The sequence below is a fragment of the Hevea brasiliensis genome, chromosome 7 (assembly GCF_030052815.1).
Source record: "Hevea brasiliensis isolate MT/VB/25A 57/8 chromosome 7, ASM3005281v1, whole genome shotgun sequence".
NCBI classification, from domain to species: domain Eukaryota; kingdom Viridiplantae; phylum Streptophyta; class Magnoliopsida; order Malpighiales; family Euphorbiaceae; genus Hevea; species Hevea brasiliensis.
Window position 1 is genome coordinate 9,108,046 of NC_079499.1, and position 24,898 is coordinate 9,132,943.

Sequence of the window (24,898 nt, forward strand, 5' to 3'; positions counted from 1 at the left end):
ACTAATGTAGCAAGTACTATCAAGAGATCAAAGGTCTTTTTAGGGATGTAATGAGGCCATGGGGTTTAAAATGAGGCTAAGAAGAAAGATGGGTAAAAAGTATTCAAAGCATGAGAATATTTTCAATTTTTAAACATAAGGTACACTTCTTATTTTATTATAATTTTTTTCTTTTTCTTCTTTTTTTCTTTTTTTTTTTTTTTGTATATATGGTGGAGAGAAGTACACAATGAGAATTGTCAAGTGCTAGCATAGTTTACAAAACACATAAAAATGGAGGGACATTTTGATACTTTAGACTTGTATTTTGCATTTTCTTTTGATGATTGTCCCTAAAAATACCACCCCCAAACTCATTTCTTTTAATACTTTGGGTGGATTTCTTTCATTTTGAATGGCAATAGTGAAAAGCACATATACTAGCACTTTTACAAGATGACAAGCACTTCTTCTCCCTTTTTTTGTATATTTTTTCTTTTTTTTTTATTTTTTTAGAAAGTGTACCTAATATTCAATATTATTCTCATGAAAAGGGTTGGAGTGTTTGGTTCATTGGCTAGGTAGCAATAAGGATTTCAAGAAAAATTAGGGATAAAAAGGCTCAAAGGGGTTTTCAAAGGTCAATTTTAATTAGGAAAAAGGGCCAAAGGTTTAAAATGAGAAGGTTTAAATCAAAGAATGCCTAATCATCTCTCTTTTCAAGTATAAGCTGATATTTCGCCTTGAAAGGTTTAGAAAATTTGTTCTAGGATTGGTGAGACATCATTTGACTACCTTATATCCAATAACTCCCTCTAAACACTCCAATCTCTAAAGGACTAGTTGGGTGGCTTTTTAGCTAAGAAGATATAGGCAAGGGATAACACTTCAAAACTTTGCACCTCTTAGGAAACTTTCAATCCACAAACCCAACTAAAGGTAAGTCAAATCACTCTCATAGGCAACTTTTCAATACTCAAGGGATTTGGCAAAAGAATTTAATGCATGATGCATGATTCCTAAAAATGAGCAATGCATTAACTAAATGGAAGAAGTCTATTTGTGTGCAAAGTGTATAATTTCTAAGTGATGTATAATGTGTGTGTAAATGTGTTATGTATATGTATGTATGGATGTATATGTAAAATATTTACAATTTATGTAAATGAAATGGGATGAGATGTTCCTATACTCAAAATGTAAAAAAAATGAAGCAAAAATCAAAATGAATGTGCACCCCCAAACTCAAAATTAGACATTGTCCTCAATGTCTCAAGTAGTGCATTATCAAAATTCAAAGTAAAGAGAAATTACCAGGAATTGTGAAATTTAAGAGCAAAAGGAAAGAGTTACCTGGTATAGAGCAGATGAGAATTCAAGGAATAATGGTGATGCATAAGAGGCTGTACAGGTTATGCAGAGTAAAGTGCTGTCCAAAACATGTGCATAAGTAGGGTGCATAAGCCGTGCGGTTCTGCATGAGTGGCAATAAGGGTTGCATAGGCTATGTAAAATATTTGCAAAAATTTTTTTTTTTTTTTTTTTTTGGTCATGCGGAAGTGCATAAGTTATGCACTCTCCTTATGCAAGTCTCAGCAGGTTTTAACTTTTCCAGAACATGTGCATAAGTAGGGTGCATAAGTCGTGCGGTTCTGCATGAGTGGCAATAAGGGTTGCATAGGCTATGTAAAATATTTGCAAAAATTTTTTTTTTTTTTTTTTTGTTATGCGGAAGTGCATAAGTTATGCACTCTCCTTATGCAATTCTCAGCTGTTTTTAAATTTTCCAGAACATGTGCATAAGTAGGGTGCATAAGCCGTGCAGTTCTGCATGAGTGGCAATAAGGGTTGCATTTTTTTTTTTTTTTTTTTTTGGTCATGCGGAAGTGCATAAGTTATGCACTCTCCTTATGCACTCTTCGGTGGGTTTTGAAATTTAGAGTCTTTGGTTATGCGTATGCATAACTTATGCACCTTCCTTATGCACCTCGGCACTGGAAATTCGAGTTTTTGGTTATGCGTAGTGCATAACTTATGCACCTTCCTTATGCACCTCGGCAGTTTGAATTTTTGGAGTTCTTGGTTATGGAAGTGCATAACTTATGCACCTTCCTTATGCACCCCTCGGCAAGTTTGATTTTTCTGGTTTCGGTCATGCGTAGTGCATAAGTTATGCACTCGCTTATGCACCCTCGCACTGGAAATTCGAGTTTTTGGTTATGCGTATGCATTGGTTATGCACTCGCTTATGCATTTCAGAGAGAGAAAATGCAGAATTTGAAGTTGTGCAAATGTGCATAAGTCATGCACTCACCTTATGCAAGTTTTGACAGATATGAAATTTGACAAAATGAGGTTATGCAGAAGTGCATAAGCTATGCACTCTCCTTATGCACTTGCAATAAAGGTGGAAAATGGCAAGAATTGTGGTTATGCAGGATTGCATAAGCTATGCAGTTGCTTATGCACAAGTTAGCAAGATCAAGAATGCAATAGAACATGGATTGCAAGTGTGAAAAATACCCTAGAATGAGGAAATATAATTCCATGAAGCATAAACCATGAGAAGTTTCACCAAAAACACATCAATATATACAAAGTATATCAAAAAGGCATCACACAAGCATGTAAAAATGGATCCTACATAAAAGACCTTTGAGAACTATGCCATTTTAAGACAAATTCTGCAAATCAACATTTAGCACATAAAACTCCATAAAATTTGCATGAAGTTGCATCTAACCACAAATGATGAAATGAAGTCTCCAAGTTTTGCCAAGAAAATGCAGCATTTTTACCTTGAATCCTACAACCCAAAGAAGCTCAAAACTGCAAAAATGACTCACTTACCACCATATTAAGATTAAAATCACACATACTTAAAAGTCTCACACCCAACCTCACCAAAAACACAAGCCATCTGCTGCAAACACCCTCTTTGCTGCAGAATTTCTTCTTCCTCTCTGCATAAACCAGATTGCAGCTCAAGGACAGAATCTATCTGCTGCAGACTTTTCCTTTTCTGCAGATTGCATTTTTCCTCTGCAATAACCAGATTGCAGCTCCCAATAGTTCACCAGCCTTTCTTCATTGATATACATCTACAAGGGACAAGATTTAATAATGTCAAAAATTGAATTTGAGGAAATTTAAGATAAAAACAAAATTAATGAAAATGAAAGTAAATCAACAAAAGCAAAATAAAAGGACTTGGGATGCCTCCCAAGAGCGCTAATTTATAGTCCTTAGCTAGACTCTTTTCATGTTTCATGGTGGCTGAAATTGGAATTTGTTGCCTCTGTTTCCAATAGGTGCTTCAATGAATCTATACTTCATTTTCTTTCCATCACATGAGAAGATCCTTGTTGCTTTGTCTAAAAATCCGACCATTTCTTTCTTGACAACCTTTGGTGCATCTTGTTCTTTGAGAGATGGTTGCTTTACTTCACTTTTCTCCATTTGCTCAACTTGAAAGATTGGTGCCATAGGACAAGGTGGATTACTATTCAAATCTTGTGCAAATGCAGCCTCTTTTGGATTTTCATCATTGATACTCCCTTCATGGATAAGACAACTTTCAAGAGAAGCCTTCGGATAGCTCTTTCTAAAGTGCTCTTTTACTAACTCATCAACTATATCAATTCTCAAACAAGAGTCTACATCTTCATGTTGCTTCTTCTTATCATTGCCAATATTGAAGACTAACTGATCCTTTCCGATTCTAAGAGTAAGCTTTTCACCTTTCACGTCAATCAAAGCACCAGCTGTAGCCAGGAAAGGCCTCCCCAAAATGATTGGCATATGAGAATCCTCTTCCATGTCCAAAATGACAAAGTCAACTGGGATGTAAAATTTTCCAACCTTCAGTGGTATATTTTCCAAGATCCTTCTCGGATATTTAATTGATCATGTCGCCAATCAAGAGAAATGTGGGTTGGCTTAAGATCTCCCATGTTAAGCTTCTCATAGATGGAGAGGGGCATAAGGCTTACACTAGCCCCTAAATCACATAAAGCTTTTATAGAACATGATTCCCCAATATGGCATGGAATTGAAAAACTCCCTGGATCCTTGAGCTTTGGAGGAAGTTTCCTTTGGAGGATATGCTTTGCATTCCTCGATTAAGGCTCTGATCTCATAATCTTCAAGTCTTCTTTTGTTTGAGAGAATTTCTTTCAAAAACTTAGCATAAGAAGGCATTTGGGAAAGAGCATCGATAAAAGGCACATTTATATATAGCTTCTTCAAAACCTCTAAGAACTTCCCAAATTGCTTATCAAGCTTGGCTTTTTGAAATCTCTGTGGAAAGGGAAGCTGTGGCTTGTAAGGCTCTGGAGGTATATATTTCTCTTCTTTCTCTCCAACCTCCTCTTTACCTTTTCTTGCACTCCCTTTTTCATCTCCCTTGACATCTTTCTCATTTTCTCTCTTCTCAGCTTTTTCACTCTTCTCAGTATGCACTATTTTACAACTCCTCGGTGATGGCATGACATTGCTCCCTTGGATTTTCTGTTTGACTAGGAAGTTTCCCCATAGAATTGGTACTTGATGAGCATGCTTGTTGTGCAACTGATTTTCCAAAGATCCTATTGTGTGTTTGCATTTGTTCCAGCCTTGCTTTCATCTCTCTCAACTCTTCATCACGCTTAATTTGATTAGCAAGAATTTGTTGTAATAAAGCCTCTGTGGTGGAACTTTGTTCTTCTTTGTCTTAGTAAAGGTGCGATTTGCATTCTTTTCTTTGAAAACTAGGTGGTGGTTGCCTAGGTTGTTGGTATTGATGCTCTTGTTGTTGTGATGGAAAGTTCTGAGTTGAAGCTTGATTTTGCTGATTCTCCCATGAAAAATTGGGATGATTCCTCCAAGCATATGAAGGATAATCTACTCCACAGCTCATTGTTCCTTCTGCATAAGTAACTTGTTGAGAACTTCCAGAGCATGATGATGAACTGACTAGCATACTTAAATCCTCCATTTTCTTAGCAAGGACATTAGTGAGTGCATCAAATTTGGCATTGATCATGTTGAATGGATCAAGCTCATACATTCCAGCACCTTGCCTTTTTTGAGTTGGAGTTGACCCTCTTGGACTACTCCATAGATGACTGTTCTTTGCTATTTTCTCTAATAACTCATAAGCTTCATCTTCATGCTTAATGATGAATTCCCCTCCAGTTTGAGCATCAATGATCCCTCTGATAGCAGGAGTGACGTTTGTGTAAAAATTCTGGTTTATCATCCATTTGGGAATGGCATGATGTGGACATTGTCTCTCCAACTCCTTCCATCTCATCCATGACTCATAAAGAGTCTCATCTTCTCTTGGTCTAAAAGCAATCATTTGATTCCTCAACTCTTGAGTTTTTCCAGGTGGAAAGTATTGGGCAAGAAATACATCAGTGAGCTGCTCCCAATTTGTAATTGAGTTGTGAGGTAAAGAATCAAGCCAATCCAATGCTCTATCTTTCAAAGAGAATGGAAACAATTTTAGCCTTGCTGCATCATCAGATACTCCAAGTTGTTTTTGCATGTCACAAATCATAGCAAACTTCTTCAGATGTGTGTGTGGATTTTCAGAAGGATGACCCCCAAATTGAGAATTCTGAATCATTTGAAGGACTCCAAAATCCATCTTGTAACTATTTGCATCAATCCTTGGTCTTGCTATGCTCTCTCTCAAGTCATCAAAACGTGGAAAAGCATGATCCATCATACTTCCCCTAGGCACGTTAGCATTAACAACTTCTTCACCATGGGCTGCATTTTCATTATTTTGATCATTTCCAGCATTACCAACACCAATTCTAATTCTTTCATCAGCCATGTCTGCTTCTAATTCAGTTTCTATCAAGGCTTCTTTTCTTTTTCTGGTTTCTTTCTTGTTGGCCTTACAAAATTTCTCAATTTCAGGGTTGAATAATAAGGATGTATCACTTGTGCTTCTAGCTCTTCTCATAAAAGATTAAGAGTACCTGAAAAAGAACAAACAAACACAAAATGAAAAGATAACAGAGATAAAACTAAAAAACAACTAAAATAATCAAGAATTCAATCTTAAGCAAACAACTCCCCGGCAACGGCGCCAAAAACTTGATGCGTCCCAACCGCAAGTGCACGGGTCGTACAAGTAGTATAGAAAAATATCGATCCCACGAGGAGTTGTGTTAATGATTGAATTTTTGATATAAAAGTTGACTAAATTGAAGTATTTATGAAATTAAAATAATGAATTAATGGGTAATGGAGTATGAAATCTAAATGTGCAAATTTAATATTCTATTCAACAATGTATTAATTAAACTAAGATTTGCATCAAATTGAAATAAGCAAGTTCAAATATGGCAATATTTAAAATGGCAAATGATTAAATTCGATTAGAAATTAACAATGGTAAAAAGGCGATTAGGAGTTGGATTTCATATTCAAGCTATTTTGGGATTTTCCCTAGCTAGCCCAATCCATGAAATTTATGGGTTTAAAGGAGATTAATTCTAAAATCCTTTGAAAACTCTTTCGAGTGAGACAAAGAGTGCCTTAATTAACTTAATCCTACTTTCGTGGAGTTAAAATTAACCAAGACCCATTAGGTTCTTTAATCAATCTATTAAAACCCTCTTAACCCTTAGTCTATTTCTAGATCTAAGTTAATTAAGTCTAATTTCTTGATTAACTATCACTTGGTTTTCTCCTTTCGTTGCTTCAACCAAGGATTAAGAACATAACTTAATGGGGCCCTTCATTAAGCATGTGAATAAGCACACAAGAAATGGATTAAACCTCATAAATTCATTAAATTGGGACTAACCCAGTTCAAATCCACAAAAATAACTAAAATATTACATCCCTTACTCCAGAATCAAAAGTAAACTACTCACTATCCATAATGCTTACAAGATATGATGAGTTTAAATGGAAATAAAGCTTTAATCTAAGCTAAGAAGTAAGAAATTAAACACTAGAAATGTAGAAAAATGTAAAGGAAGGAAGAAATCTGCAAATCTTGGTTAAAAATGGTGTGGAAGGTGAAAATGACTCCTCAAATTCTGCCTCTCTTCTCCTCTTCTTCTTTTCTCCTTTTCTCCCTCTAAAATGAGAAAATGGGACTATTTATAGCATTTTTCTGACATGGAGCCCTAAAATGGTATGTTCTAGGAGGAATTATTTGAGGGAATCTCACGCGACTCATTAATGAACTCTTCATGGGATGCATAAGTGGACTACATAAGTTATGCGATCCCTTATGCGATTTCAGCTGGTTCAGGCCACTTATGGAAAACAGCAGGACTTCGTGCATAGGTTATGCACAATTCTGTGAAGGTGCATAAGGGAGGCGGGCATGTGCATTCGCTATGCTGTCTCGTTATGCACACTTGGTGGATTCTGAGCGATGATCTTTCTCCTTATGCAAATCTGCATAGCTTATGCGGCAAGTTATGCACAGTTTGGTCAATGCATATTTCAGCTTGAAAACTTGTTTTTGACATCTTTGGCTGTAGAAGACACTCCTCAATGGCAAAATTCTCTTCAGTCCTTCAAAAACACCATTTTTCCTACAAAACAAAGTAAAATTACAAATTAATCCAAAATCGACAATTATGAAAAACTAACTAATTAACTAATGAAATTAGCTAAAAATGACTAATAATCAAATAAAATGGCTATGAAATTAAACCTCAATGATTATGCAAAATGTATGCATCAAAGACCCCCAAACTCAAGTTTTTGCTTGTCCTCAAGCAAACTTTAAAATGTTATGCAAAATTTTTAGGGGTGCCTTATCCAAAGAGCTATGAAAATTACCTATTAAAGTAACTAAACACACCTTTAGCCATACTAACAATCCATATACCCATCCTTCAAAATGCAAAGAATCTAATGCTTATCCAAGCTTTCACCGCTTAGCCATCAAGTCAATTATCATTCAAAATCCCCAAACCAACCAATCAAAAGAGATAGTCATGCTCAAAAAGAATTCTAGGACAATTGATAACCAAAGTATCTCAACATGGAATGATAGAATTGAATGAATAGATGAATAGTTTTCCAATCCCATAGGCAAATTCCCTACTCCTATCTCCACTAATGTAGCAAGTACTATCAAGAGATCAAAGGTCTTTTTAGGGATGTAATGAGGCCATGGGGTTTAAAATGAGGCTAAGAAGAAAGATGGGTAAAAAGTATTCAAAGCATGAGAATATTTTCAATTTTTAAACATAAGGTACACTTCTTATTTTATTATAATTTTTTTCTTTTTCTTCTTTTTTTCTTTTTTTTTTGTATATATGGTGGAGAGAAGTACACAATGAGAATTGTCAAGTGCTAGCATAGTTTACAAAACACATAAAAATTGAGGGACATTTTGATACTTTAGACTTGTATTTTGCATTTTCTTTTGATGATTGTCCCTAAAAATGCCACCCCCAAACTCATTTCTTTTAATACTTTGGGTGGATTTCTTTCATTTTGAATGGCAATAGTGAAAAGCACATATACTAACACTTTTACAAGATGACAAGCACTTCTTCTCCTTTTTTTTTGTATATTTTTTCTTTTTTTTTATTTTTATTTTTTAGAAAGTGTACCTAATATTCAATATTATTCTCATGAAAAGGGTTGGAGTGTTTGGTTCATTGGCTAGGTAGCAATAAGGATTTCAAGAAAAATTAGGGATAAAAAGGCTCAAAGGGGTTTTCAAAGGTCAATTTTAATTAGGAAAAAGGGCCAAAGGTTTAAAATGAGAAGGTTTAAATCAAAGAATGCCTAATCATCTCTCTTTTCAAGTATAAGTGATATTTCGCCTTGAAAGGTTTAGAAAATTTGTTCTAGGATTGGTGAGACATCATTTGACTACCTTATATCCAATAACTCCTCTAAACACTCCAATCTCTAAAGGACTAGTTGGGTGGCTTTTTGGCTAAGAAGATATAGGCAAGGGATAACACTTCAAAACTTTGCACCTCTTAGGAAACTTTCAATCCACAAACCCAACTAAAGGTAAGTCAAATCACTCTCATAGGCAACTTTTCAATACTCAAGGGATTTGTGTAAGATTTTAATGCATGATGCATGATTCCTAAAAATGAGCAATGCATTAACTAAATGGAAGAAGTCTATTTGTGTGCAAAGTGTATAATTTCTAAGTGATGTATAATGTGTGTGTAAATGTGTTATGTATATGTATGTATGGATGTATATGTAAAATATTTACAATATATGTAAATGAAATGGGATGAGATGTTCCTATACTCAAAATGTAAAAAAAATGAAGCAAAAATCAAAATGAATGTGCACCCCCAAACTCAAAATTAGACATTGTCCTCAATGTCTCAAGTAGTGCATTATCAAAATTCAAAGTAAAGAGAAATTACCAGGAATTGTGAAATTTAAGAGCAAAAGGAAAGAGTTACCTGGTATAGAGCAGATGAGAATTCAAGGAATAATGGTGATGCATAAGAGGCTGTACAGGTTATGCAGAGTAAAGTGCTGTCCAAAACATGTGCATAAGTAGGGTGCATAAGCCGTGCGGTTCTGCATGAGTGGCAATAAGGGTTGCATAGGCTATGTAAAATATTTGCAAAATTTTTTTTTTTTTTTTTTTTGGTCATGCGGAAGTGCATAAGTTATGCACTCTCCTTATGCAAGTCTCAGCAGGTTTTAACTTTTCCAGAACATGTGCATAAGTAGGGTGCATAAGCCGTGCGGTTCTGCATGAGTGGCAATAAGGGTTGCATAGGCTATGTAAAATATTTGCAAAATTTTTTTTTTTTTTTTTTTTGTTATGCGGAAGTGCATAAGTTATGCACTCTCCTTATGCAAGTCTCAGCAGGTTTTAACTTTTCCAGAACATGTGCATAAGTAGGGTGCATAAGCTGTGCAGTTCTGCATGAGTGGCAATAAGGGTTGCATTTTTTTTTTTTTTTTTTTTTGGTCATGCGGAAGTGCATAAGTTATGCACTCTCCTTATGCACTCTTCGGTGGGTTTTGAAATTTAGAGTCTTTGGTTATGCAGAAGTGCATAACTTATGCACCTTCCTTATGCACCCCTCGGCAGAATTGGAAATTCAGAGTTTTTGGTTATGCAGAAGTGCATAACTTATGCACCTTCCTTATGCACCCCTCGGCAGGTTTGAATTTTTGGAGTTCTTGGTTATGCGGAAGTGCATAACTTATGCACCTTCCTTATGCACCCCTCGGCAAGTTTGATTTTTCTGGGTTTCTGGTCATGCAGAAGTGCATAAGTTATGCACTCTGCTTATGCACCTCGGCGAGTGGAAATTGAGTTTTTGGTTATGCGAAGTGCATTGGTTATGCACTCGCTTATGCGCATTTCGAGAGAGAAAATGCAGAATTTGAAGTTGTGCAAATGTGCATAAGTCATGCACTCACCTTATGCAAGTTTTGACAGATATGAAATTTGACAAAATGAGGTTATGCAGAAGTGCATAAGCTATGCACTCTCCTTATGCACTTGCAATAAAGGTGGAAAATGGCAAGAATTGTGGTTATGCAGGATTGCATAAGCTATGCAGTTGCTTATGCACAAGTTAGCAAGATCAAGAATGCAATAGAACATGGATTGCAAGTGTGAAAAATACCCTAGAATGAGGAAATATAATTCCATGAAGCATAAACCATGAGAAGTTTCACCAAAAACACATCAATATATACAAAGTATATCAAAAAGGCATCACACAAGCATGTAAAAATGGATCCTACATAAAAGACCTTTGAGAACTATGCCATTTTAAGACAAATTCTGCAAATCAACATTTAGCACATAAAACTCCATAAAATTTGCATGAAGTTGCATCTAACCACAAATGATGAAATGAAGTCTCCAAGTTTTGCCAAGAAAATGCAGCATTTTTACCTTGAATCCTACAACCCAAAGAAGCTCAAAACTGCAAAAATGACTCACTTACCACCATATTAAGATTAAAATCACACATACTTAAAAGTCTCACACCCAACCTCACCAAAAACACAAGCCATCTGCTGCAAACACCCTCTTTGCTGCAGAATTTCTTCTTCCTCTGCATAAACCAGATTGCGGCTCAAGGAATGAGAATCTATCTGCTGCAGACTTTTCCTTTTCTGCAGATTGCATTTTCCTCTGCAATAACAGATTGCAGCTCCCAATAGTTCACCAGCCTTTCTTCATTGATATACATCTACAAGGGACAAGATTTAATAATGTCAAAAATTGAATTTGAGGAAATTTAAGATAAAAACAAAATTAATGAAAATGAAAGTAAATCAACAAAAGCAAAATAAAAGGACTTGGGATGCCTCCCAAGAGCGCTAATTTATAGTCCTTAGCTAGACTCTTTTCATGTTTCATGGTGGCTGAAATTGGAATTTGTTGCCTCTGTTTCCAATAGGTGCTTCAATGAATCTATACTTCATTTTCTTTCCATCACATGAGAAGATCCTTGTTGCTTTGTCTAAAAATCCGACCATTTCTTTCTTGACAACCTTTGGTGCATCTTTTTCTTTGAGAGATGGTTGCTTTACTTCACTTTTCTCCATTTGCTCAACTTGAAAGATTGGTGCCATAGGACAAGGTGGATTACTATTCAAATCTTGTGCAAATGCAGCCTCTTTTGGATTTTCATCATTGATACTCCCTTCATGGATAAGACAACTTTCAAGAGAAGCCTTCGGATAGCTCTTTCTAAAGTGCTCTTTTACTAACTCATCAACTATATCAATTCTCAAACAAGAGTCTACATCTTCATGTTGCTTCTTCTTATCATTGCCAATATTGAAGACTAAGCGATCCTCTCCGATTCTAAGAGTAAGCTTTTCACCTTTCACGTCAATCAAAGCACCAAATTGTAGCTGTGAAAGGCCTCCCAAAATGATTGGCATATGAGAATCCTCTTCCATGTCCAAAATGACAAAGTCAATGGGATGTAAAATTTTCCAACCTTGATGGTATATTTTCCAAGATCCTACGGATATTTAATTGATCATTCGCCAACTGAAGAGAAATGTGGGTTGGCTTAAGATCTCCCATGTTAAGCTTCTCATAGATGGAGAGGGGCATAAGGCTTACACTAGCCCCTAAATCACATAAAGCTTTTATAGAACATGATTCCCCAATATGGCATGGAATTGAAAAACTCCTGGATCCTTGAGCTTTGGAGGAAGTTTCCTTTGGAGGATAGCTTGCATTCCTCGATTAAGGCTCTGATCTCATAATATTCAAGTCTTCTTTTGTTTGAGAGAATTTCTTTCAAAAACTTAGCATAAGAAGGCATTTGGGAAAGAGCATCGATAAAAGGCACATTTATATATAGCTTCTTCAAAACCTCTAAGAACTTCCCAAATTGCTTATCAAGCTTGGCTTTTGAAATCTCTGTGGAAAGGGAAGGCGTGGCTTGTAAGGCCTGGAGGTATATATTTATCTTCTTTCTCTCCAACCTCCTCTTTACCTTTTCTTGCACTCCTTTTTCATCTCCCTTGACATCTTTCTCATTTTCTCTCTTCTCACTTTTTCACTCTTCTCGGTATGCACTATTTTACCACTCCTCGGTGATGGCATGACATTACTCCGTTGGATTTTATTTTTTACTAGGAACTTTAAAAATAGAATAGGTACTTGATGATCATGCTTGTTGTGCAACTGATTTTCCAGATCCTATTGTGTGTTTGCATTTGTTCCAGCCTTGCTTTCATCTCTCTCAACTCTTCATCACGCTTAATTTGATTAGCAAGAATTTGTTGTAATAAAGCCTCTGTGGTGGAACTTTGTTCTTGCTGTCTTGGTAAAGGTGCGATTTGCATTCTTTTCTTTGAAAACTAGGTGGTGGTTGCCTAGGTTGTTGGTATTGATGCTCTTGTTGTTGTGATGGAAAGTTCTGAGTTGAAGCTTGATTTTGCTGATTCTCCCATGAAAAATTGGGATGATTCCTCCAAGCATATGAAGGATAATCTACTCCACAGCTCATTGTTCCTTCTGCATAAGTAACTTGTTGAGAACTTCCAGAGCATGATGATGAACTGACTAGCATACTTAAATCCTCCATTTTCTTAGCAAGGACATTAGTGAGTGCATCAAATTTGGCATTGATCATGTTGAATGGATCAAGCTCATACATTCCAGCAACTTGCCTTTTTTGAGTTGGAGTTGACCCTCTTGGACTACTCCATAGATGACTGTTCTTTGCTATTTTCTCTAATAACTCATAAGCTTCATCTTCATGCTTAATGATGAATTCCCCTCCAGTTTGAGCATCAATGATCCCTCTGATAGCAGGAGTGACGTTTGTGTAAAAATTCTGGTTTATCATCCATTTGGGAATGGCATGATGTGGACATTGTCTCTCCAACTCCTTCCATCTCATCCATGACTCATAAAGAGTCTCATCTTCTCTTGGTCTAAAAGCAATCATTTGATTCCTCAACTCTTGAGTTTTTCCAGGCGGAAAGTATTGGGCAAGAAATACATCAGTGAGCTGCTCCCAATTTGTAATTGAGTTGTGAGGTAAAGAATCAAGCCAATCCAATGCTCTATCTTTCAAAGAGAATGGAAACAATTTTAGCCTTGCTGCATCATCAGATACTCCAGGTTGTTTTTGCATGTCACAAATCATAGCAAACTTCTTCAGATGTGTGTGTGGATTTTCAGAAGGATGACCCCCAAATTGAGAATTCTGAATCATTTGAAGGACTCCAAAATCCATCTTGTAACTATTTGCATCAATCCTTGGTCTTGCTATGCTCTCTCTAAAGTCATCAAATCGTGGAAAAGAATGATCAATCATACTTCCCTATGCACGTTAGCATTAACAACTTCTTCACCATGGTCTGCATTTTCATTATTTTGATCATTTCCAGCATTACCAACACCAATTCTAATTCTTTCATCAGCCATGTCTGCTTCTAATTCAGTTTCTATCAAGGCTTCTTTTCTTTTCTGGTTTCTTTCTTGTTGGCCTTACAAAATTTCTCAATTTCAGGGTTGAATAATAAGGATGTATCACTTGTGCTTCTAGCTCTTCTCATAAAAGATTAAAAGTACCTGAAAAAGAACAAACAAACACAAAATGAAAAGATAACAAAGATAAAACTAAAAAACAACTAAAATAATCAAGAATTCAATCTTAAGCAAACAACTCCCCGGCAACGGCGCCAAAAACTTGATGCGTCCCAACCGCAAGTGCACGGGTCGTACAAGTAGTATAGAAAAATATCGATCCCACGAGGAGTTGTGTTAATGATTGAATTTTTGATATAAAAGTTGACTAAATTGAAGTATTTATGAAATTAAAATAATGAATTAATGGGTAATGGAGTATGAAATCTAAATGTGCAAATTTAATATTCTATTCAACAATGTATTAATTAAACTAAGATTTGCATCAAATTGAAATAAGCAAGTTCAAATATGGCAATATTTAAAATGGCAAATGATTAAATTCGATTAGAAATTAACAATGGTAAAAAGGCGATTCCGGAGTTCGGGATTTCATATTCAAGCTATTTTGGGATTTTCCCTAGCTAGCCCAATCCATGAAATTTATGGGTTTAAAGGAGATTAATTCTAAAATCCTTTGAAAACTCTTTCGAGTGAGACAAAGAGTGCCTTAATTAACTTAATCCTACTTTCGTGGAGTTAAAATTAACCAAGACCCATTAGGTTCTTTAATCAATCTATTAAAACCCTCTTAACCCTTAGTCTATTTCTAGATCTAAGTTAATTAAGTCCAATTTCTTGATTAACTATCACTTGGTTTTCTCCTTTCGGTGCTTCAACCAAGGATTAAGAACATAACTTAATGGGGCCCTTCATTAAGCATGTGAATAAGCACACAAGAAATGGATTAAACCTCATAAATTCATTAAATTGGGACTAACCCAGTTCAAATCCACAAAAATAACTAAAATATTACATCCCTTACTCCAGAATCAAAAGTAAACTACTCACTATCCATAATGCTTACAAGATATGATGAGTTTAAATGGAAATAAAGCTTTAATCTAAGCTAAGAAGTAAGAAATTAAACACTAGAAATGTAGAAAAATGTAAAGGAAGGAAGAAATATGCAAATCTTGGTTAAAAATGGTGTGGAAGGTGAAAATGACTCCTCAAATTCTGCCTCTCTTCTCCTCTTCTTCTTTTCTCCTTTTCTCCCTCTAAAATGAGAAAATGGGACTATTTATAGCATTTTTCTGACATGGAGCCCTAAAATGGTATGTTCTAGGAGGAATTATTTGAGGAATCTCACCTGACTCATTAATGAACTCTTCATGGGATTGCATAAGTGGATGCATAAGTTATGCGGTCCCTTATCTGATTTTAGCTGTTACAGGCCACTTATGCAAAGCGCATGACTTGGTGCATAGGTTATGCACAGTGCGTGAAGGTGCATAAGGGAGGCGGAATGTGCATAAGCTATCTTTGTCTCCTTATGCACACTTGGTGGTTCTGAACAGTGATCTTTCTCCTTATGCAAATCTGCATAGCTTATGCGGCAAGTTATGCACAATTTGGTCAATGCATATTTCAGCTTGAAAACTTGTTTTTGACATCTTTGGCTGTAGAAGACACTCCTCAATGGCAAAATTCTCTTCAGTCCTTCAAAAACACCATTTTTCCTACAAAACAAAGTAAAAATTATAAATTAATCCAAAATCGACAATTATGAAAAACTAACTAATTAACTAATGAAATTAGCTAAAAATGACTAATAATCAAATAAAATGGCTATGAAATTAAACCTCAATGATTATGCAAAATGTATGCATCAGAAAGCTAGGCAAATTATTGTGTGCTTCCGATGCATGTGCACCTTCACTAATATGTAGACCCCACCTCCTAAATTCAAGTCTGGTGTATTGTATAAATTGCCTTTATTTGTACGCGGAAAAGGTGGTATTTTCTTGTATCCTATATAAGAAAACTCCAAATGAATGTGATTGGCTGTAATCTTACCCAAAATAGTTGTGTAACATCCTTGAATTAACATCCTTGTGTAATATTCAAGGGATAAATTTTAATAATCATCCATGAACTTATCTAGTTATAATATTACAGTCTCTCTTAACTTGAAAATGTAACATAAAACCCTATCAACTTTCATATTTTGCACAGTAAAATCTCTCTAATATCTAATTACCAGTTTTTCAGCTAGAGATTGATCTGAACAATTTCAGCATGGAGTTAATCAGTATTTTTCTTTTCTCTCAAGCCATGTGTAAATTGAATCATTTTATTCTCTATAGACAGAATAATTTTTTACGTGTAGCGAGAATAATTTTACACTTTACATAAGAGAGAAGAGAGAAATATTAACTAAGCACCATGTGAAAGCTGTTCACGTCAGTTTCTAACTGAAAAATTAATAATTAAAAGTTAGATAGATTTTACTGTGTAAAATTTAAAAATTTAAGGGGTTTTATGTTACATTTTAAATTTGAATGACTATAGTATTACAATCATATAAGTTCAACATCAATTGTTAAAATTTATCCAATATTCAAACTTTTATCTGCTTTCAATTCAAGCCTTATTAAAGCTTAATATCAAAATTTTTGTTCAAATTTTTTTTTGTCATTTTTTTTAAATGAGCTCTAACGTACTCAAGATTTATTTCTTTTAAAAATTTCTCTCTTTACCCTTATGTGTCGCCCTTATTCTGTCCCCACGACCAGGGGTGACCACGCTTCAGGAATTGCTGGTTACGGTTCTTGAACCACCGATTTAGGTTCAATGAAATCATGAACCTGAACCAAACCGCCAGGGGACGGTTTGAATGACGGTTCCTGAACCGCTGGTTTCGGTTTGAGCCTAGGTTTAAAACGGTTTGAAGGACAGTTCGAAAAAGAACGGTTCAAAACAGTTTAGAGGACGGTTTGGAAGCGGTTTAGGGATGGTTTAAGGGTAGCTTAAACAAAAACAATTAGAGAAAAATTTTATTGATTCAAAATTTAAGTTATATTTATAAAAGTATTTTAATTTTTCTTAGAAATCTTTCAATCCAAATAAAATAAGAAAAAAAAAGAAAGAAAATAATTTATCTTTAAGAAAAATTTAATAAATAAAGACTTGACCCTGATTAAAAAACTAGAGATGAAATTAATTGTTTTTGAAAGAAATTAGCAAAAAGTATATGAACTTAATTTTGCCTATATATCCCTTTAGGATTTAGAGGAATAAAAATTTCTAGTTATATTACTTGCCTTTTTTAAAAAATTATATAATAATTGATAATTAAAAATTATAAAAGAGAAAAAAAAATTAAAATAGAGGGTATTGAGAATTTTATTGATGATTTAAAGTAATAATAAAGTAATTGAGGTAGTATTAAAAATTTCAGTAAGTACATAAAATAATAAAGTAGGAAAATTGAGAGAGTATTGGAAATTAGAATGAATGTAGAAAATAATTATTTAGAGAATTTGAGAAAAATTAAAAAAATATTAAGAATTGAAGAAAATGCAGAGAATAATTGTGTAGAGAATTAATGATATATATAAATGAATTAGAAGTGACGTAACATATTTATTGAATTTTTTTATATTTAAATCGCCAGTTTAATCCGGTTCGAAATCGTCAGTTCAATCCGATTTGAAACCACAAGTTCACAATTCTTAAAAAATATGAACCTGAACCAAACCGCAGAATGACTATTTCGGTCCGATTCGAAGCCGATTCTGATTTAAACCGATTTTAGTTCAATTTTGATCGAACCAATTCTGATTCTATTTCGGTTCAAAACCAGACCGTGGCCACCCCTACCCACGACCCCTCCCCTCCTTATCCAGTTACTTCCCTTCCTCTTCGATTACTTTCCTTCTAGTATTCATCTTGGATTGATATTATTACCGGATATTGTCAAAGCTTTGTTTACTAATCAATTTAGATTTTGTTTATTTCAAAAAAAAAAATTGTTTGTTAAATATATTTTTGAAAAAATGATTATTTTTTATTATTTGATATAACATTGAAAATTAATTGGAAAAAAAATTAAATTCATCGTTAAAAAACTAAATAAAAAGGAAAAAAAATAAAGATATTAATTGGTCACTGGTCGTGATGATCTAAAAGCCTAAGTGGGCTCAAAAAACAAAACTAAAGACAGTCAAATAAACATTGAAAAAAATAAAATAAAGTTATTTTCCCAAACTGTAAAAACATTTTCTCGTACTCAAGAAAATTATTTCTCCAAAGTAAAATATTTTTAAAAAATATTTTTCATAAAATAAATAAAGCTTTAGTGTGGATTAGTTTTGAATAAAAAAATAAAAAAAAAAGCAGATGCACGACTAAATTTGAGTCTCAGTAAAATCTCCTTGGCCAACTCAAAACTCGACCCATTCATGGACACCAGCCCGACACCTGTAGACTTGAACCTAAGTGCAAGAGGAAGACAGCTCGTTTTGAAATCTGATTTTATATATTTAAAAACTATATATACGTAACCTTTTATCAGTTTATGTAAGAGAGCTTTCAATATTAATTTTTTAATTGTAACTATGCAGACTGCAGATGCCTTTGATATAGACTTGCCTTATCATAAAATCAATATCAAGCTTCAAGTCTTCAACAAATGTGATGTACTAACTACTAATATTGCAAGATCTGCATTTATATAGCTTTTACTTGGCTATGGTCCTGCCAGAGTGGTTTCCTTTACCAACAAACACAGCTTAGTTGGCTGTAACTAACATATATTCAAGTCTATTTTGGTTATACTTATATATATATACATTCTTAAAAATTTAAAAGTTCAATATTTCTAAACTCGTCATAATTAATACAAAATTAAGGAGAATTTTATTGTTGCTACAAACTTGCAGCGACCTCCTCTTTGTCATTGCTCAACTTTCTTTTTTTATCCATTCTCTATTACTGTTTTCTAATTTTTTTTTCTTTTTATTTTATTTCATAATTAAAATCGATATTTCATTTATAGGGTTTTATTAAGCTTTGATATTTAATATAGATGAAAAAAAAATTTTGTTAAAAAGTTTTATTAATTTTTATCAACTTATGTTTCTTTTCTGTAATTACATATATATATATATATATATATGTAACTTATAAAATTTTTCATGAAATTTTAAATTATTACTTTTATAATAATGTATTTGTTTGAATTATTAACTAATAAAATTTTTAAGTTAATAAAATTAAGAAGTTGACATAATGAGAAAAATAAAATTATTGATACATCTTTTATGAAAAAGGGTTCTGAAGATTTAGAAGGTATTATTTCAACTCTAATTGAAAGTATCACTTATTTTTTTGAAAGAAAAAAAAAATTACAAATCACTTCCTAATGTCAGTTTTTGCCTACGCCACTGTTAATACTTCTTCTTTTTCTTTTTCTTCTTCTTATTTTATAAGAAAGTCATGTCGGAGATCAATGAGTTAACAGAGAATTGCGAGACTTGCATTTATTTAAATGCATGAATAAAATTTATTACTTTTCAATAAGGAAGCTAATAACAAGTTGTATCTCCAATGCCATTGATCACAGCTCATTGATCTCTTCACTTATGAGTCTCCACCCAAGTGCATAAGCAAATTCCTTGGCCTGTTCTGCAGTTTTGGCTCCTGGGATTCAAACTACATTCTCCTGTGCATGCTATTAGCCAGTTCAAGGCCAACTGTATAAAGAAATGTAGCTGACACAAAGTAATGGTATTTTCTCTATACAATGTGAGTCCTGCTTACATAGGCTTGAAGCAGCAAATATTGGTGCTTTTGAAGCAACGCATGTTTGAAGGAAACACAAATATTGGTGCTTAAAGTTCTATATAATTGAGTAGAAGAGTGAGGGGTGGGTATGAAATGGAAATTTGTATTTCTTTCCAGCTTAGTAAGCTTGGGAGCAGTTTGTATACTGCTGGGGTGTGAGGATTAGTATGTATCTTCATCCACCTGGATCCTTTGGGTTCTTTGAATAGAATTCTCTTCTTCATCCTGCTACCATTTCTTGTTCTGTTTTCATTAGTTAAATTACTGTTTTGTGATTCCTTACTCCATCAGGGATGCTATATTTTTACATGTTTAATAGGAAATCCAAGTTTAAAATAAAGTGAATATCAGCATTTTTGACTAATAATATAAATGGATACTAAAATCATAACAATTCCAAAATAACATAAAAGGATTACTAAAATTTTTCCAATTTCCCCAAATTTGCAGTCGACGGAGGAAAAAGGGGTAATAATTGGGGATGAGAAAGCAAACAAATTAGAACTTAATTATAAAGCTTCCTTTTATGGACACGACTACATTAGTACGAATGTTGTAAATACAACAGTTTAATTATAATCACTTATTATGGTGGGATCTACGTGGGACCTACTATAATCAACGATTATAATGAAACCATTATATATACATAAGTTTTATTGAATAATTTTTCTAACTCCTATCGACAAATATCTTAGTTGGCATCCAAGGAGCCGGGCAGATCCATCCACATCCTTCATATCCACTGAACTTTGTTTCTTTGCTTTGATCGAAATGAACCAATGGCTAGCTCTGAGAGGAAGATGAAAGAAGCTGAGAAGAAGAAGATTATGATGAGAACCCATACGTGATTCCTCTCTTCCACTCTCCAATGCCTCGGTGCTTTCTCCATAGATAAGTTGAAAAAGTTAAAAGTCTACTAAATTGAACTTTCTAATAAGTATAAGGAGGTAATTGAGCTAATTATCCTGTTTGAAAATTCTTCCAAGGGATTTTTTTTTTGTAAAGTATTTGGTTTTAACCCACGGTTGGGGCCATATTAAATGCATGGAAAATGGCCAACATGTGTGTGTCAAAGCAAACCTAGCTAAGCTTACCTTTCAAGTGAAGAAAGCTACTGCTGAGTTGGAGTGGGATCACAGCCACAGAGACATGCCAGATTCTACACCCTATAAAGCATAGTGTTAGCAGGACGAGAACTAGGCCTTGTGTTGGATAGAACTTTACAAGTTATCGTTTAATTAATTAAGCTGAAAATTGATTTAGAATTTAGGAAAAACAGTCAACAAAATCATGTACTTTTTAAATTTTTATAATTCTATCTTATATTATAAAAATTACCCATTAAAATCTAAATTTTTTAACACTTATCAATTCTATCACACCGAAAAACTGTTATTTTATATGTAATATAAGAACTACGTAAAAATGCAACTTTAATAATAAGCAGTACTTTTTATATTAGTATACTTAAATAATATATTTTTTACCTTAAAATACATATTCTCAATCTCTTCAAATGCCATAAACGGTTTCATTCGTTAATATTAAAGAATTGTTAAAATGCATACTTGTCAAATATATATTAATATAAGATACTTATATTTAATTAAATATATATAGATTTTTTTATTTCTTTCAAAGGTATATCTTTCTCTTCTATATTGACTGCAACTATATCATGCTTACATTGTGTTTTACGTGGCTTTTTTGTTAATAATATAATAATTTTCTTAATGGTAGATAGAATTAGTAAAAATTAAAAAGTTCAAAATTTAATTGGTAATTTTTATAATATAAAATAAAATTATAAAAAATTTAAAAATATAAGATTTTTTTTAGCAGTTATCCCTAGAATTTATTACAAATTATTTTGAATTTTTCAGCTTAATTTAATCCAATAAGTTGATAATGAAAATAAACATTAATTTCCATATATTATAAAAATTTGGGTTTAGTTGAGCGTTGGCAAAAACTTCACAGCCAAGCTCTTTCTTACTCTCACATGACACTTTTAATCGCTAATAGTGCAGGCCAATTTGGGCTTGAAGTCCATGGGCGCTAGCCCAGTTAACGTCTGAAATCTAAACGCTCTTTTATTATTATTATTATTATTATTATTATTACATTAAAGTAAAATTATTTTATTATATAAAATAAAATAATTAATTAAAAAATTTATTAATTAAAAAAATAAAATCGAAATTTTAAAAATTGACTTATGAGTTTTATTATCAAGATTTGGCTTACATAATTTATATACATTGAATTTAAATTAATTATCAATATTTATTAATAATTTAAAATTAAAAAGCACACTATTATATATATGCAGATAAATACAAAAATAATTCACTAAATTTATGAAAATAATAATTAAAATATACAAATAATAAAATTATATGTATAAATACTTGTATGACTAAAAATTAATTTAAAAGAGAGATTTTATTTATTTATATTTATTATATAATAAATAACAAAATAAAAGGAAAGGACAACACCAAAAATATTAAGAGTAGTCATTTTGTATATAAAAAAATAGCCATTTTTTATAAAAATTATTCATTTTTAATCAACTCCAGATTCCTTTAATTAACGTTAAGGATTTTGTTTTTCTTTTTTACATTTAATTATTATTTTTTTTTAATTTTTAAATGTAAAATTTTGAATTTAAAAATTAATTCCACCAAATTTTGTGAATTCATTCGTTCCATACGGGTTGAAGAACTATCCTCATGTCTCTTCACCCCAATATAAGCTCTAGCCTAAGGATTTCTAAACATCGCCAGAAAATGACTACGCTTATGGAGATCTCTTCACAAAACCCTACAAAACCACTTTTCCGACCAAAACGGTGTCGTACAGGCACAGCTACCGGCGTTTTCTTCGATTCTCGGCCAGGACAAATTTCAAACTCCTAAATTGAGGGTCTGCTGTATCGCTTTATTATTTAGCTATTCATTTCTTCGTTTTATTTTTCAGTTGAATTAATTTTGCATAAAATCACCTTCGAGCACAGCTTGCCTTGAAGATGTCCACTCCGCCGTTGAATATTTGCATTTGATTCAGGCCACATTATAACAATCCCAAACTTAAATATTTGTATAGTTTGATCACAAACTAAATCCTTAAATTACAAAGCACTTCATGAAAATTAAAAAAAAAATAGCAATAACTTGGAAAGCTGGACATGGAGAATTGACCATGGATATATGTCAGCTTTCAATTTGCCATTATTATATATATATATATATATATATATATATATATATATATATATATATATATTTTTTTTTTTTTTTTTTTTTTTTCTCTTATTCATGGGCTACGTACTAACCCTTGTGACACGGAGCATGGACTGGAGAGACATATTTGTCACATGATTGAGCAAGTATCACAGTCTTTGGAGCAGTAGTTGGGATATTCCTCCACAGACACATACATAGGACGACGGCATGGTCCGCATGGACATGGCATGCAGCACCCACATTGCCCACACACTGGCCCGGGCGGCTTAGGCTTATCTTTGGCTGGGGTTTCAGGTGGTTTTGGTGGTGGCTTCTTGATCTCCTCTACACTTACCAGCGTTGCAAACCCCTTTCGTTTTTCCAGACAGGAAGTTTTAGTAGCAAATCTCTTTCTTAGACAATTTATTAGGTCAGCAGGATCCACTCCAATTCCTTTCACCTCCATATGGTCATCTTTCGAAATCGCAACAGATGCAACACCTTAATTATCACACATATGATCGTTAATCAACAACAATTAGCTATTAATTAAATAGATTTTTTCAACATTTATATATAAATACAAATAAAAATTAAGATTTCATATGATGTTTACCTGAGAAGCTAACTGCAGTTTGCATGGCCTTGGAGCGGGATTTCTGGTCAGGCATACAAATCTTGATTACTATTTTTTGCTGCAGCATCACAAGAAAATAACTTCAACTTAGATAATTTATTTGCAATAAATTAATTTAGTTTTATGTGTGCTGTATTATATATATATATATGGTTGCCGTTGAATGTATACCTCCATGGTCTTTGTTCGTCGGAAAGAAATACACCAAGCCTCTATTCTAAATTAATGGAGAGAATGGAGATGGTGGACTGAGGCTGAAGGGTTTTGAATTAGTGACCTTATGGGGTGTGTTGTGTTACTTATACACACACACACCCACTCTCTTAAGTTAATTAATAAAAATGATGAATTTTTTTTTTTATCATTTTAATAGGAGCTAAACGATAAAAACAAAAAAAAAAGAAAAAAAAGAATACTAGCGAATCATCCTTCTGAACTCTCGTGAGCTATATGAAATATTTTTTAAAATAAGTTGATAAATGGATGAATTATAAAAATTGTTCACGCGTAAAATAATATAAATTTTATTTATTTAATAATATTAAAAAAATAATAAAATTATATAATTTATTTAAAATTAAAAACTGCTTCTAATAGTTGATTTATAACACAAATATAAACTTATTTTAGCCTCTCTTGATTAAGAAAATTATCTTTTATAAAATATCAACTTTATTTTTTTTTTAATTATTCATTATTTTTTTAAAAAAAATAAAATTTTATAAAATCAGTGACTTGAGAGTGGGGCAGATCGACCTAGTCTCATATCCGATCAACTGCTCCCTTCATTGATCAAAAGTTTAAATTGAGTGTCTAGAAAAAAAAAAGAAAAAAAAAAGAAAAGAAAAAAGCACTTAATATGTCACATCTAAATTGGTTGTCAAGTGAAGGCCCATTAACCTAGATTTGAATTGACGTGTACATATTAAATTTTTGTCAATATTTATCTATTTAACAAAAATTAATTAGGGAAATGTGTATAAGCGATAATATTATAAAACCCTAGCAAAAAAAAAAAAAAAAAAAAAAAAATATATATATATATATATATATATATTTATTATTTAACTTGATATTTTATTTACCTAATAAATTGAGATTCAAATTCCAATCTTCCAATTTTTCTACAGAATTAAATAACAATCAAATTGGCTTTCGTTTTCGATTATTGGGGCAGAATTTTAGACAAGGAAAGCAATAGTTTATAAAACCAGTGACTTTAGAGTGGGGACCTAGTAAATACTTTTCCTAAGTTCATTAATTTCTGGGGAGCATGGAGAGAGACTAAGCAGACATGTCTGATGTCTTCATTCTTCGAATTTCGCTTTCTAGTCCAATAGT

At 33.0% G+C, this 24,898-nt stretch overlaps 1 protein-coding gene and 2 non-coding genes across 3 annotated transcripts; 2 read left to right on the forward strand and 1 right to left on the reverse strand.

Annotated features, from left to right (window-relative positions):
- The first annotated feature begins 5,228 nt into the window (after positions 1 to 5,228).
- On the forward strand, positions 5,229 to 5,336 carry LOC131181848 (small nucleolar RNA R71). The gene has a single exon (XR_009150324.1). It is a non-coding gene; the product is annotated as a small nucleolar RNA R71 (small nucleolar RNA).
- A 7,948-nt stretch (positions 5,337 to 13,284) lies between these two features.
- Positions 13,285 to 13,392, forward strand: LOC131181850 (small nucleolar RNA R71). The gene has a single exon (XR_009150325.1). It is a non-coding gene; the product is annotated as a small nucleolar RNA R71 (small nucleolar RNA).
- A 9,610-nt stretch (positions 13,393 to 23,002) lies between these two features.
- LOC131181650 (uncharacterized) lies at positions 23,003 to 23,860 on the reverse strand. Its single transcript, XM_058150517.1, has 3 exons — positions 23,729 to 23,860; positions 23,537 to 23,615; positions 23,003 to 23,421 (listed from the first exon to the last, which is right to left on the reverse strand). Exons 1-3 carry the CDS (start codon positions 23,732 to 23,734, stop codon positions 23,069 to 23,071), a joined length of 438 nt encoding a protein of 145 aa, XP_058006500.1. The 5' UTR covers positions 23,735 to 23,860; the 3' UTR covers positions 23,003 to 23,068.
- Positions 23,861 to 24,898: the final 1,038 nt, after the last annotated feature.